General features: G+C 37.6%; 1 protein-coding gene across 1 annotated transcript; it reads left to right on the top strand.

Moving 5' to 3' along the window:
• Positions 1-7962: 7962 nt before the first annotated feature.
• Positions 7963-8901, top strand: LOC126084522 (olfactory receptor 4F3/4F16/4F29-like). Its single transcript, XM_049899137.1, has one exon. The coding sequence runs from the start codon at positions 7963-7965 to the stop codon at positions 8899-8901; it is 939 nt and encodes a 312-aa protein (XP_049755094.1).
• The last annotated feature ends 6627 nt before the right edge of the window (positions 8902-15528 follow it).

The raw sequence follows: 15528 nt of genomic DNA, 5'->3' as shown, positions 1-15528 counted from the left end.
TGTCCTCAGTTTTCTAGTTGGTTTGGCCAAAGTGGAACTCTAGCAAGACATCACAATAACAGATGATGGTGAGGAAGATGGGGTCATTTATACTTATCACTTCTCTGCAGGATCACAATGGGCTGGCAGGGTTCTTCTTCAGTGGCCCTCTCCACTAAGTTCTTCATTTCTAGGTTTTTTTCTACTATCCTCTGTCCTGGGAGTCAGAGACTCCCTCTGCTGTTACTAGATTGGGATAGTGCTCCAGCCTTTGTTCTCCTTTACAGTGCCCAGCTTTGTAAATACTCCATTATTATGCTCTTCTCAATTTATCTAATTTGAGTGTCCCGGCAGCAACTGGGCTCATAGAAATGTACAAGGTTTAAAGTTAAGATTCCTGTATACTCGCCTAGCAATCCCATTGTGCCAAAGTACTTACTGATAAAAGTTCATTGTTCATTTCTCTTGATTTGTATGTATTTAAAAGCACAGAAACATAATACAATGCTGTTTTGATATCCAATGTTTCACTCAACAGTATATTTTAACTATAAAATTTTTTATAGTGGCTGTTGAGTGTTTGGGCATGTGGATGTAACAAATATTTTAATTTATCTTCAATTGACAAATACTTCAGTAGTTTCAGTTTTAAGGTCTATTCACTGGAGTGAACCATGAAGCTAAATCTTTGTGCACAGCCGTAATTACTCAATATTCTATTGTTTAAAATTGAAGTATTTGTGTGCATTTTCCTACTATTTAACTATACAAAAGTTAAGCATATTGGCTTCTAGAGATGATCAATATGTGTATAATAAAATCATTTTAGTTTTATGTTTTTTTTAAAATATTACTTCTAATATTTGTAAACTGCCAGCAAAACGGGACAAAGATATTAAACAGAAAATATTCCACTCTCATTTCTCTTCCTCTCTAGTGCCTTATTATGAGTTTTTCAAACCTTTGGTTGCTTTGGTCAAACCAAACAGGTCTCCAGGGGCAAAGTCTCTGGACCCCTGAGTTCCTTCTAAACTCATGTCTTTGCAGTATCCCTTGGTCATTTTCCTGTAGAGCTGTTAATAAGCTTCATTTCCTTCAACTGCAAGATTTTTTTGTGACACTTTGTGTTAAGCGAATGCAGGCAAAGCTCAGACTCTCTATGCAGGTATAATGGGAGGATTTAAACAAATTTAACAACAAGAAGAGTAACTGTAGAGCCATACATGTTTCTGTTGTTGGAAATGCTATGGACATGTATCATCTCCTAAAGGGCTTGAGTGTTATCCTGAAGCAGAACAGACAGCCTTCGAGGTAAAGAATTGAATAGTATAGGAGAATAATTGTGACCTTGACTTTTAACTAAAACAATACTGTATCTAAGGTAATGTGAAAGACATTAGAAAATGTCAAATGGCTTTGTAGTGTTTTGGATTTAGTACAGGCTTCGCTTAATCGCTGTTACTGGTAATTACTACTTGATTGATTCTCACTTTGTCACTTGCCACTTGCTAAAAAGGTGGGACACATTGATGACACATGACAAAAAAACAAAACAGAAGGGTTATTGTATTTTCTCTGTTAGCTTTTCAAGACAAATCCAAAAAAGACGAAGTATTAACTGATCATTTTCTGTGAAAATGGAACCAAATTTATTAGAAACTTACCAAATGGCTAAACTGGAGAAACATAGAAACCGAATAGAAGAAAAGAGTCCTGGATATCAAAAAATTCAAAATAAATACAAAAATTCCAATGTGCTGTCATTTTGATATAGGATGTGGAAACTTAAAAACAAATCAACATTTCCAGGAGATCAAATTAGTTCCCTCATTCTCTTAGGTGCTTTAGACTTTGAGAGTTTTTGTATTAATTTTGTCTCTAAAGTGTAAGTAGAATGAAGAAGTGTTTTGAAGAAGGTCAAGAAATGTGAATTTTTTTTTTTTTTTTTTGGTGTAAGAGGAAATATGAAAGGTATTTAGTTCATTGATTCTTGTAAAAAGAATGCTAAGGGGTGCCTTAGTTTGTTGAGTTTATGTACATAATAAGTTGTTTGAAGCAATATTGGAAATTATTTATACTGCATGCAGTTACAAAAAAAATAAGAGGTCATTTTAAACTAAAGGAGATAGGACTTTAATTGAATATAAAGAAGGTTTTGTGAAAATTTGAAAGAAAATGCAGGAAGTTTGAGCTGAGGGAGGTGCTAAATTCTCGTTCTTAGACTGAGGAAGAAATATCTATGAAGTGAATGGGTTAGATTAATACCTTGTTCAATCTAGGAGTGGACTGCTTGATGATTCTATTATGTGGAGCCTCAATTACCAATATTTCTTTCATCTATAAAGGAGTAAATACGTGGAAGTCTTTCAGAGGATTGATCAGTTCTGTAGGAATCAAGAAAATGGATTAAACACAATAGAACACAAATAACTAGGCCTCGACTAATTTGTGGATATTTAATTTAATTAATGATAAGCATAATTACATTGTTCAAGAAAATCTGTTCCAAAACTTCCTTTTTTTGAGTACAGTCAATCTATAAGAAGGTGTTTTCAGAACATAATGAACCAGGAGTTTTCCCCTGTAGGTATTTGATAACATCCAGGTGAATAAACATCATTTCCTAGTGTCCATGTAGAAACCCCTCTAAGAGTATTGCTCAGGCTTGAGCACACCTTCTATGTGTCAAGTGTATTTAAATCTTTGATGACCTAAACAATATGAGTATCTATATTGTCTGATACTCGGTTATATATTTCTCTTTTTAATATAGCTACAACAAAAACTATTCTTGATTCTGCCTACTTTCATTTTCCAGTACCCATTTTTGCATAACTAAGAATATTCAGGTGCCCTGGTGGTGCAGTAGTTAAGAGATCAGCAGCAAACCAAAACGTGGGCAGTTGGAATACACCAGCTGCTCCTTGGAAATCCTGTGGGCAGTTCTACTCTGTTCTATAGGGTCAGTAAGAGTAGGAACTGACTCAACTGCAATGGGTTTGGTTTTGATTTAAAGACAGCTCAAGGAGCCCAGGTGGTACAAAGGTTAAGCGCTAGCCTGGTAACCCAAAGGTCGGTGGTCCGAATCTACCCAGTGTCTCCGTGGAAGAGATACCTGGTTGCCTGCTCCCATAAAAATTAAAGCCTAGAAAACTGTATGTTCTACTCTGTCACATGGGGTCGCTATGAGTCAAAAATTGACTTGATGGCACCCAACATCAACAAGGAATACTCAGTATGATCCTAAAACATTCCATATTTATATCTCTTTTCTCTTTAAATTCACTTTTCTCAAACTTCCAGTTTGTATGTCATGAATAGGGATAGGAGAGCGAAAAGGCAAATAAATTCACTGGGAGGACTATACAACTGATAGTTACTGAGAACTTTTTCCAAGGGCTTTAGCACTTAAAAGATACCTGCAGACACAGTACAATAATTTGTTTAGAGTTATCAATTTCTGAAGAGTGGATCTAGAAATTAATGTAAATTTTATCTCCTAAACAACCTCTATGCCACACATTTTTCGGTTTGTTGTCTTGTGGTGGCTTGTGTGTTTCTATGATGTTGGAAGCTGTGCTACCAGTATTCAAATACCAGCCATGTCACCCACGGTGGACATGTTTCAGTGGAGGTTTCAGACCAAGACAGAATAAGAAAAAAGGCCTGGTGAACTACTTTTGAATGCATCTAATGAAAACTCTGTGGATCACAACAAAATATTATCTGCTATAATGTTGGAAGATGAGCCTCCTAGGTTGGTAAGCACTACACAATGGTTTTAACAGTGGACTCAAGCATGCCAGTGATCTTGAAGATGGTGCAAGATGGAGCAACCCTTCGATATGTTACACATGAGGGTCGCTATGAGTTGGAGCCCACTCCAGGAAGCTAAAAACAACCTCTTCAAAAAAAAACTGTTGGTATCGAGTGGCATCCCATTCATAGTGACCTTGTAGAGCAGAGTAGAACTGCCCCATACGGTGTCCAAGGATGTAATCTTTGGAAAGTTTACCATAAAAGATTGCCACATCTTTCTCCTGAGGAAAGGCTGGTGGGTTTGTACCCCCATCTTTCAGTTAGCAGTTGAGCACTTATCCACCATGCCACCAGAGCTCCTAAACAACCTTTGCTTAAATTAAAATATTTTTTTCCTTTTATACATTATATTCATACTTTTCTCATTTCTTCTTTCTTTTCAGGTTTTTCATTTGAATCACTTTTACTTTTTTTCCCCAAATTCTTCTTCTCTTTTGTAATTCCCTATTTTCTATTTTTTCTTTTTACAACTCTACCCAGTTTCTTCATTCATTGGGCATAGTTTCAATCATCTTCTAGTTATATCCTCTCGTATTTGCGTTGAACTGTGATATTATAAATACATTATTTGCTATAAAGAAAGAAAAAAAACAAAAACAAAAAACCAAACTATACCCTTTGCTGTTGAGTTTATTGCAACACATTGTGACCCTATTAGACAGAGTAGAACTATCCCATTGGGTTTCTAAGGAGCAGCTTCTAGTTTGGAACTGCTGGCCTTTTAGTTAGCAGCCAAATTCTTAACCACAGTGCCACTGTGGCTTCATCATTTGCTATACCTATCACTGTTTTAGAAGGAGCCCTAGTGGCATAGTGTGTAAGAGCTACAGCTGTTAACCATAAGGTCTGCAGTTTGAATCCACCAGCCACTCCTTGGAAATTCTATAGAGTGGTTCTGCTCAGTCCTATAGGGCTGCTATGGTCAGATTAGACTTGGTGGCAATAGGTTTTTGGTTATTTGAAGCATAAGTTTCATTTCTACCCAGAGAGAGAAGAGCAGCAGGTGGATGTGGTAGAAGGTGAGCTGGGGAAGATAGACAAGTAGGTGCAAAAGCATAGAGCCTGTGGAGTATGCAGCATTTTTAGGTAATAAACAGGTTTTTCTGAGCCACGTGGTGCAAGAAATGGAGTAGGAGAAATGTCAAAAATTAGTTCAGAAAGAACTAGATTCCAAATTGCTTTGAATGCTCTTTTAGAAGCTTGCAGCCATGTGGAGGCAAAAAGGATCCATTAAACTATTAACACTATCTCAGGTCTGTTTGCATGTGGATAGATGTCTGTTGGAATAGATAAAAAGTAGAAGGAGAGAATGGTGATGAGGCTTTGCAATGGCCCTAATGGAGGCTGATGAGAGCAAGCAGGGACAGTGAGAAGAGAAAGGAACAGGGACATGGCACATGCATTAAATTAAAAAAAGCATTGTGATATGTATCAATGATTTTAAAAAGTACCAAAACTATGTGATTGATACTGTGCACTTTACTTCCAGATTTAACACATGAACACTTATCTTTGTTTTTAATCAGAATTTTAAATTTTTATGGTAAATGATCACAAATTCAGTTGATAGCTCTGCTTCTATTAAATTCCCCTTTCTCTCTCCTCAAAGAAACTCACTGTTCTGAAGTTGTTGGGTATCTTTCCTGTTCAACTTTGTATACATTTTCTACATATGTACATATTTGTAAATAATATATAATAACTATTGATTCTTCAAAAACTAAAAAAAGTTGTAAGTATTATTTTATAATTTGATATTCCTCATTCAGTATTACATTTTCTGGATTTATTCATGATGAGAAATGTAAATCTAGTTCACTCAGATTAATTTCCAAGCAATTCATTCCATCATATTAATACATGATAATTCATTTATCTATTCCTTTTTTGTGGACAGGTAGGTTAATTCCATTACCAGATGCATTTCAGAAGAAGAATTAACTGAATTTGATGACACATCTTATTTTACATTTTCATAATAGTTCCATGAAACATTCATCATTTCTGTTTTATAGATGGGTAAAAGGGCTCACAGATGAAATGTATGCAACCTAACACCATCAAGTGTTACATAGCTGGATAAGATACAGGTTTTTTGAGATACTGAAGCTATATTCGATTCATTATACCATATAGCTTCATTAAAAATAATTGCTATAAGTTGTTGTAAATGTGAAAATAGAGATAAATTCAAAGAATGACACAATCATACACAAGAGTCTATCTTTAGTGTCAAACCCCAGATGAGTCTAGAGTCTCTGCATCCACACTGAGACTGACGATAAGGTCAGTATACTGTGGCTCAATGGTAGACTCAGGCTGTTCACTGCATCCAGCACTTTTCAGTGCTCTGGAGATTATAAAGAAATATCACAGATGCAATAGTTCTGTGATTCATTTGGGTTAAAATGAAACACAAGAAACAGAAAACAAATTGGTTGGAGTAGTTAACAGTGATTTCCTGAAGGAGATGAAACTTGAATACAGACTAACACGTGGTTAGCTGGAACTTCTTCAGAGATTTCAGTTCCCTCTGAAGAAATAAAGGTGGCTGGAGCAGATCCAACTGGCATTTTTCTGGTATGAGTCTGTTTAGAAGACCATTTGCTCCAAAAGGGGGTATTCACCCAAACAATTAGTGTAAAAGCAAATGTTTTAGCAAAGTGCCAATTTTCTCAGGAACACAGAGGTACATTAATTAATTGGTAGACAGTTGTCAGGGATAGTTAATCATGGAGGCTAAGCAGCTGTCATTGGTGTTTCAATATATGACAGTTATTAGCCATAAAAGGGGCTCATCTCTCCTGAATAATTTCTGTCATCGCTCTGCCACAGGATTTTGTGTGGACTGAATGAATCTTTGGATAATTACAGGTAAATGAAAGTAAGAAGGAAATTGGGACGATTATTGATCTTGTACAGGTCCCTGGGTGCTCCAAGTGGTTTTTGTTGGCTACTAACCTAAAGGAGCCCTGGTGGCACAGTGTTTAAGAGCTCGGCTGCCAACCAAAAAGTTGGCATTTTGAATCAGCCAGCTGCTTCTTGGAAACCCCATGGGGCTCTTCTACTCTGTCATGTAGGGTCGATATGAGTCAGAATTGACTCAATGGAAATTGGTTACTAATCTAAAGGTTAGTTGTTTAAATCCCCCACTGGTGCCAGAGAAGAAAGGCCTGACAATCTGTTTCTGTAAAGATCATGGCCAAGAAAACCCCATGGAGCAGCTCTACTCTGCAACAGACAGGGTTGTCACGAGTCAAAATCAACTGAACATCAATAGGCTTACTCATCTTGGAGTCAGTGGACCTTGGTTCTAGTTCTAGTTCTAACATTAAATAAATTTGATTCTGGTCAAGTTACTTAACATATTTGGGTATTTATTTTAAGGAATCAGATCACTCGATTGTGGGGGTTGAAAGTCCGACATTTTAGGGCAGGCTTGCAGGATAGAATCTCAAGCATGACTTGATGCTATTGTTTTGAGGCAGAAATTCTTCTCTGGGAAACCTCAGTTTTGTCTCTTACAGCCTTCAACTGCTTGAATGAAACCCCCACTCACATTATCAATGGTAAATGCCTTAATTTAAAGTCAACTCATTGGAGATTTTAACCACCTCTACAAAATACCTTCACAGAATCAACAAAGTTAATCATTCATTAAAAACTGGGTACCATATCCTAGACATTTTAAGTTATTATAACCTTACTTTATACATAAGGTTGTCATGAGTCAATGCCAACTCAACGGCAACTAACAATAGATAGATAAATTGATAGAAGAAATTAATCGTCACAGGTGTTAAATGCAGAGTCAACTTGTTGGTAGAGAACTGCTCCACATGGCAGGTACCAACTACTCTGTGTAAACACAGTTTTAGGGTCCATGAGCATGTAAGGCTGGATGAAATGCCAAAGTGTAGATGTTGTTGTTAGGGGTCATCAGGTTGGTTCCGATTTACAGCGACCATATATACAACAGAAAGAAACACTGCCCGGTCCTGAGCAATTCTCACAATACTTGCTATGCTTCAGCTCATTGTTGCAGCAACTGAGGAGATAGGGTTTCATAATTTTGACTTTTAGCCTTCTAGATTATTAATATAATACTCATAATTTATATTTCTTTCTGTTCTCTTCTTTTAGATAGCACCACCGGCAAAACCAATGGATGGCACAAATCACTCTGTGGTATCAGAGTTTGTGTTCCTGGGACTGTCCAATTCCTGGGAGATCCAACTTGTCCTCTTTGTGTTCTCCTCAATGTTTTATGTGGCAAGCATGATGGGCAACTCCCTCATTGTCCTTACAGTGACTTCTGACCCTCACTTACACTCCCCCATGTACTTCCTGTTGGCCAATCTCTCCTTCATTGACTTGGGTGTTTCTTCTGTCACTTCCCCCAAGATGATTTATGATGTTTTCAGAAAGCGCAAAGTCATCTCCTTTGGTGGCTGCATTGTTCAGATCTTCTTCATCCATGTCATTGGTGGTGTGGAGATGGTGCTGCTCATAGCCATGGCCTTTGACAGATATGTGGCCATTTGTAAGCCTCTCCATTACCTGACCATCATGAGCCCACGAATGTGCATCTCTTTTTTGGTGTCAGCCTGGGTGGTTGGCCTTATTCACTCTGTGGTTCAATTGGCTTTTGTAGTAAACTTACCCTTCTGTGGCCCCAATGTGTTGGACAGCTTTTACTGTGACCTTCCTCACTTCATCAAACTGGCCTGCACAGACACCTACTGGCTGGAGTTCATGGTCACGGCCAACAGTGGATTCATCTCTGTGGGCTCCTTCTTCATACTGATTATTTCCTATATTGTCATCATGGTCAGTGTTCAGAAACACTCTTCAGCTGGTTTATCTAAGGCTCTGTCCACACTTTCAGCTCACACCACTGTTGTTGTTTTGTTCTTTGGTCCTTTGATATTCTTCTATACAAGGCCGTCTCCATCCATACACCTAGATAAGTTTCTGGGCATCTTTGATGCAGTTCTCACCCCTTTCCTGAATCCTATCGTTTACACTTTCAGGAATCAAGAAATGAAGGTGGCAATGCAGAGAGTGTGCAATCAGCTGATAAGTTATAGGAAGATCTCTTAATTGATGGACCTTATTGTGAAGAATCCTCACTTGACTATTGAAAATCTGTTGTTGATGGTCAATCTCACAGAGAAGCTTCTCTTTGCTCTATGTTGTGTTGATTTGTTGACACTGTCATCAAATCTTTTGCTTTTTTCACTTAGAAGTGAGTAACATTCACTTCTGAAAAGAGAGAAGGAGTTCCATATAAAGTATTTATGAACCAAAGATAATAATAACCTGTGCCTTAATTCTTAAGGAATAATACTAGAAGTAATTAATAGAAATACAAAAGAGGGCAGGCTTCTTTAAGGACTTCAGAACAGGGAGACGTCTCTCTCCCTTTCTCTTTTTTTTTAAGCAGCTTTTTCATAGGCAGAAATTTCTGGCAGTACTAAATAGAGAATTTGCTAAGAGAGGATTAAACTGAGTCCTTTAACTGTAATCTGCTACTTCTCTGCCACACCTCCACTTTGGGTCCCTGCCAGGGCTGTGCAAGGAGGGCAGAACCTTGAAGAGCTGACACACAGTAGTCCAATGAGTAGGTAACTGGGTACAAACTGTGTGAGGTGTTCTTGGAATACACAGGAGAACTAGGAACACTCCATGGTTCCCCCTACCCCCTCCATAAGCAGTATGCTAAATTTTCCTTTTCCTTCTCTTTCCTCCTCTTCCTTCCTCCTTACCCTGAGTTAGGAGCCTTTTCTTTCTATTTCCTTCCTCTGTTTTGGATATCTTTTTCTCTCCTCCTTCCCATTCTCCATTTCTTTCTTCTCCTCTCCATTCCCTTCATCCCCTCTAACCTCCCTATATTCCTGTGTCTTTTTAATTGCTCTATTATAGTGATTAACACATTCTGGTGGAAGGCTTCTTGTTCTAATATACTTGCACGTGTTGGTAACAAGGCTTCAGTTGTGGAGTGTGAGTGAGGAGAGTGTGGCTAAGTGGTAAGGGGAAAGTCACGTAAACAGTGGCTTTTTCACTTTGTGACAGTGACCCACAGTAAGGAACACAGTATGTTATCTCCTTCCTTGCAAATGTACACAACCTGAACAAAGTTTCACATAATAATACTTGCCTTTATGAAATTTTCTCTTCTTTTTTATTTTTCCTTTACTTTTCTTCTCTTTCCCTCACTTCTTAAAAATTCTGGCCACCACTCATTCATTTGAAGACAATGTTGGGCAAGTGCATAAATCATATCTTGTTTCTCTTTGCTTCATTGTGGGTAAAGAGAAACACAAGTTAGAAAACATTCAGTTGCTAACTTAAAGAAAATGTATTTGCTGGGCTAAATGACTGAGGGGCTCAGTAGGTAAAAGCAAGTGTTGAACTCTCTGATAATTTCCCTGCAGGACATACTTTCGATAGAATGTTCTGTTTATCTCTACTAAGCAGCTCCTCTGCATTCACTATGGTCTCCTAAATCTCTCTGGTCTCCTTACCCATTTTATTATTTTTCTGAACTTAGGGTCTAATGTTGGGAAGGCAAATCAAGAGATTTTTCAGGAATGACTGGTCACTTGTATAAGACAAGAGTAAAAGTATTATAGGTATCTGAGAGCAAGAATGGTTGTAGCATAGCTACCTACTAACTGAGTGACAATTCAATACCTTAAACTTAGCAGAAGGAATTTTATCTCTTTCATCGGTAATTCAGTATTTTATTAAAATAATAAAGTGCATGAAGTCAGATAAAGCACAAAATATTATTCTTGTGAGCTACAAAATCTCTAACTAGGAAGATCACACAGAAAGTAAAGAATAACATTTATTGCCTCTAATTAAGAACAAAATAAATACACTAAGATAAATTTGTCATGTTATTATAACAGATAGAAAACCAAGTCTTGATTTAAGATGATTTTTGGCAGTAAGCATTCTTAAGGTTTTAATAAAATAAATTCATCACAGCTAAAGCTGTGTAAACTTTGCCAAAATTTTAACACACTTCAGTGCTTCTTTCCAAATTCATTATTTGAAGCTATTGGGAATTCCAGAACACTCAACTGTGCTCATGAGGAACCTTTACATAGATGAAAAGGCAGTTCTTCAGCCAGAACAAGGGGATACTGATTGGTTTAAAGTCAGGAAAGGTGTGCATCAGGATTGTATTCTTTCACCATACCTATTCAATCTGTATGCTGAGAAAATAATACAAGAAGCTGGACTATATGAAAAAGAACAGGGCATCAGGATTGGAGGAAGACTCATTAGTAACCCGCGTTATGCAGATGACACAACCTTGCTTGCTGAAAGTGAAGAGGACTTGAAGCACTTACTAATGAAAATCAAGGACCACAGCCTTCAGTATGGATCGCACCTCAAGGTAAAGAAAACAAAAATCTTCACAACTGGACCAATGAGCAACATCATGATAAATGGAGAAAAGATTGAAGTTGTCGAGGATTTCATTTTACTTGGATCCATAATCAACAGCCATGGAAGCAGCAGACAAGGAATCAAAAGACGCATTGCATTAGGTAAATCTGCTGCAAAGGGCCTCTTTAAAGTGTTGAAGAGCAAAGATGTCACTTTGAAGACTAAGGTGTGCCTGACCCAAGCCATAGTATTTTCAATTGCATCCTATGCATGTGAAAGCTGGACAATGAATGAGGAAGACTGAAGAAGAATTGACACCTTTGAATTGTGGCATTGGCAAAGAATATTGAATATACCATGGACTGCCAAAAGAACAAACAAACCTGTTTTAGAAGTACAACAAGAATGCTCCTTAGAAGCAAGGATGGTGAGACTGCGTCTTATGTACTTTGGACATGTATCAGTCCCTGGAGAAGGACATCATGCTTGGCAGAGTACTGGGTCAGCGGAAAAGAGGAAGAGCTTCAACGAGGTGGATTGACACAGTGGCTGCACCAATGAGTTCAAGCATAAGAACGATTGTAAGGATGGCTCAGGGCAGGGCAATGTTTCGTTTTGTTGTGCATAGGGTTGCTATGAGTCGGAACAGACTCAACGGCACCTAACAACAACATAAACCAAAAGCATTTACTGCTGAGTCAATTCTAATTCATAGCAACCACATATGTATCACAAGAGAACTGTATACGATTTTCAATGACTAATATTTCTGTGGTAGATTGCCAGGTTTTTCCTATGGTGCATCTCTGGGTGAACTCAAACTGTCAACCTTTTGTTTATCATCCAAGTGCATTAAGTATTTGCACCATCCAGGACCACTGTTATTGCTTGGTGCCATTGAATCGGTTCTGACTCATAGTGGCCCTATGTATAACAGGGACTCTAAGCCAAGACAAACAGAATTTTCTTCCTGAAAACCTTCTACAGCTTTCTATATCCATTCATTTTTCTCTTTTACTATCCACTCCCATATTCTGTTATAACCAGACACTTTGTCTTAGGATAAATCTTCTGTCTTTTTTTCCTTTCATAAACAAAACCAGTTCCTATTACTTTGCATACTCAGTCATGTTTCTTGGCTATTATTACTCCTGGTATAGTTTCAATCAGCTGTATTAATTATGAATTTTTACTAAAGTAACTAACTTCTATGTTGCAGAGAGAGCCTGAAAGTTGATAAATAGATAATAGATGAATTATCCGTTGGTAAATAGATAAATTGTCTGTCATGTATAATTATCTCAGTAGACCGGCAAAGCACATGAAAAACCCAGAAAAATATAACCCCCTACAGCCACACACATCCTCTTTACACCTTCTTAAAGGCAGTAATTATTATTCTTAAAGCAGTAAAAATGAATACAGTCATTAACATGATCTCTATGTAGGTATAAGTAAAGGGATACAAAGACACACACACACCATGATGAATAATAAATAATAAAATAATACAGTGCATGAAGTCAGATAAAGCACAAAATATTTTTCTCTTGAGCTACAAAATCTCTAACTAGGAAGATCACACAGAAAGTAATGAAATAACATTTATTGCCTCTAATTAAGAATAAAATAAATACAGCAAGATAAATTTGTCATGCTATTATAACACATGGAAAACCTAGTCTTGATTTTTGGCAATAAAGCATTCTTAAGGTTTTAATAAAATAAATTCATCACAGCTAAGCTGTATAAACTTTGCCAAAAGTTACATAATTTTGTAGATTTGGGATCTTTTTTTTTTTCCATGTGAAAACTCTCCAGTGATTTGCAGTGTTTCACAATCTCTAAAATCAGAATCATTTATAACTCTAGAAGTTTCACTATATATGCTAGAATCATCATGTGACATACTATGTATCTTCTTTTTTAGTTTATTTTCTAATTGTCTGTCTCTGCCAAAATGTAAATCCATGAAGATAGGAATTTATGCCAATTTTCTTCTTGGCCATGACCCCAGTACTTAGACTAGTTTCTGGTACATAGTAGGTGTCTATGTACCACCAGGCGCTCCTTGGAAACTCTATGGGGCAGTTCTACTCTGTCCTATAGGGTCGCTATGAGTTGGAATCGACTCGACGGCAGTGGGTTTTTGGGTTAGTAGGTGTCTTATAAATATTTGTTGAATAAAAAAAAAAATTTATTTGTTGAATAGAATGAATTATATACAGGAACTACTTCAGCACAATCATTCATCCATTCAGCAATCACTGTATGATCCTCTAATGTTTTCAAGACATTGTGTGGGCAAACTATAGGGATAAAAATTTAAGGGCATGATGATTTATAATCTCGAGCAGCTTATAATCATTTGGAGGAAAAGACATGTGCCCAACTCTAAGTAAGTGAATGTAGATTTATAGGCATGTCATGAGGAAGGTTTGACTGGACATTAAAGAATGAATAATATTTTGAGAAGTGTAAAAATAGAGAAAGACAATTTCTGGCTGAAGTTACAAAAACAGACAAATCTTCTTGTCCTGAGAATAGTCTTCTGTGTCTGTCTAGTATATGTGATTGGTTATTACTCCTTCAGGAAGAAGATGGTTAACATGGATCATACTGATATAGAAATTTAATATCAAATGCCATTCATCTGTGGTTTTCTAGCAAGTGAACCATGGCTACCAGTTCATTAGACCACTCACTGTTCCTTGTGTTAGCAAGGCCGCAGGACAACTCTTATGTAACTACAGCACTAGTGCCAAAACGATGTTATTTGATTTTTGTGAAATGTTCAGGTGATATTTGACTTTCATAATTTAGTTACTTTTTATAGACAGTATTAATATAGTATTATTAATTTGAATTTTCTTCATTTTCTTCCTTTAGGTAACATGAGAGTGAACCTACCAAATTATCCAAAGAAGGGAGCCAATCACATAGTAGTTTCTGAGTTTGTGCTCCTGTTGTTGTTGTTGTTAGGAGCAGTCGAGTCAGTTCTGACTCACAGCGACCCTATGTAAAACGGAACGAATCACTACCCGGTCCTGCATCATACAATCATTGTTATTCTTGAGCCCATCATGGCAGCCACTGTGTCTATCCGTCTTATCGAGGGTCTTCCTCTTTTTTGCTGACCCTCGAATTTACCAAGCATGAAGTCCTTCTCTAGGGACTGGTCCCTCCTGATAACATGTCGTTCATCAGTCTCTTTGATAATTGCCTTGCATAAAGGGAGCTACCCGTGCCATGCTCCCTTCCTGTAGTGGTTTGCATCCAACGGTTGGTTACCTCCCAACGAGAGACAATTCTGGAGGGTCGTCCCAGGTTCAGAGCTCCCTACAGGATTGGCTGAGGTCTTGTAAATATACCACTGCTTAACTTTTCCCTCTGCCGAATCCTGCTTAATTCTCCAACTAGTACTGATCCTGAGAAGACTCCCTAGTAAACTTCCCGTTTGCTGTTCTCAGTTTCAGAAACTACTTCCCAAGGACCCAAACTTTGACATAATTTTCCTGATCCCTTTCATATTATTGTCAGAGCAGGTTCTGGAGGATATTGGTATCACAGAGAATATCCTGTTGGTCCATTAAACTGATGAAATTATTCTGTTTTAACTTGGTGAGCTAACAGTAGCAAGTACCCTAGATGTCTTAGTAAGACCTATCTGTGCCATATGAGGAGAGATGAATCCTGCAAAAGTTCATGGGTCTCCTGCATCAGTGAAGTCTGTAAATGGTTTGGGCCATGCCAGGATATCTATTCTAAAGTTGCTGCACCTTGCAATTCCTACATAGAGAAAAGAGGTCTAATCCTTGATGAATTTCTCTGAATTGTGGAAGCAACATATGCCATATTTGTGTGTTGCCCCAAATACATATTAATTCATAAAGCTAAGTGTTTTGAGTTGGGTCTGGAACAAAAAAAAGCCCAGTAGCCAGTTTGGAAAGCAAAAATAACCTGCATGAGTAGTTGGCTCTAGTTGGCTGAGACTCCCTGGTCTCCTACTATTTCACTTTTTCTGTCTTTTGAGGGCACCAGCTGTCCTCCTTGGGGCAAGTTGAATAGAGTTAAAGCTTTGTTTTATGGAAGGGTTAGAGGCTTCTCTTCACAGGGATATAAACCCATTGCCGTTGAGTCAGTTCCAACTTATAGCGACCCTACAGGACAAAGTAGAACTCCCCCATAGAGTTTCCTAGGAGTGTCTGGTGGCTTTGAACTGCCAACCTTTTGGTAAGCAGCTGTAGCACTAACCACTATGCTACCAGGGTTTCCTCATAAGGATATATGTATACATATTCTTGATATTTATCTGTCTTTCCTATC

This window comes from Elephas maximus, chromosome 10 (genome assembly GCF_024166365.1).
Source record: "Elephas maximus indicus isolate mEleMax1 chromosome 10, mEleMax1 primary haplotype, whole genome shotgun sequence".
In the NCBI taxonomy this organism is placed as follows: domain Eukaryota; kingdom Metazoa; phylum Chordata; class Mammalia; order Proboscidea; family Elephantidae; genus Elephas; species Elephas maximus.
The sequence above is the reverse complement of the archived record's forward strand: the minus strand, read 5'-3'. Positions and strand labels throughout refer to the sequence as shown.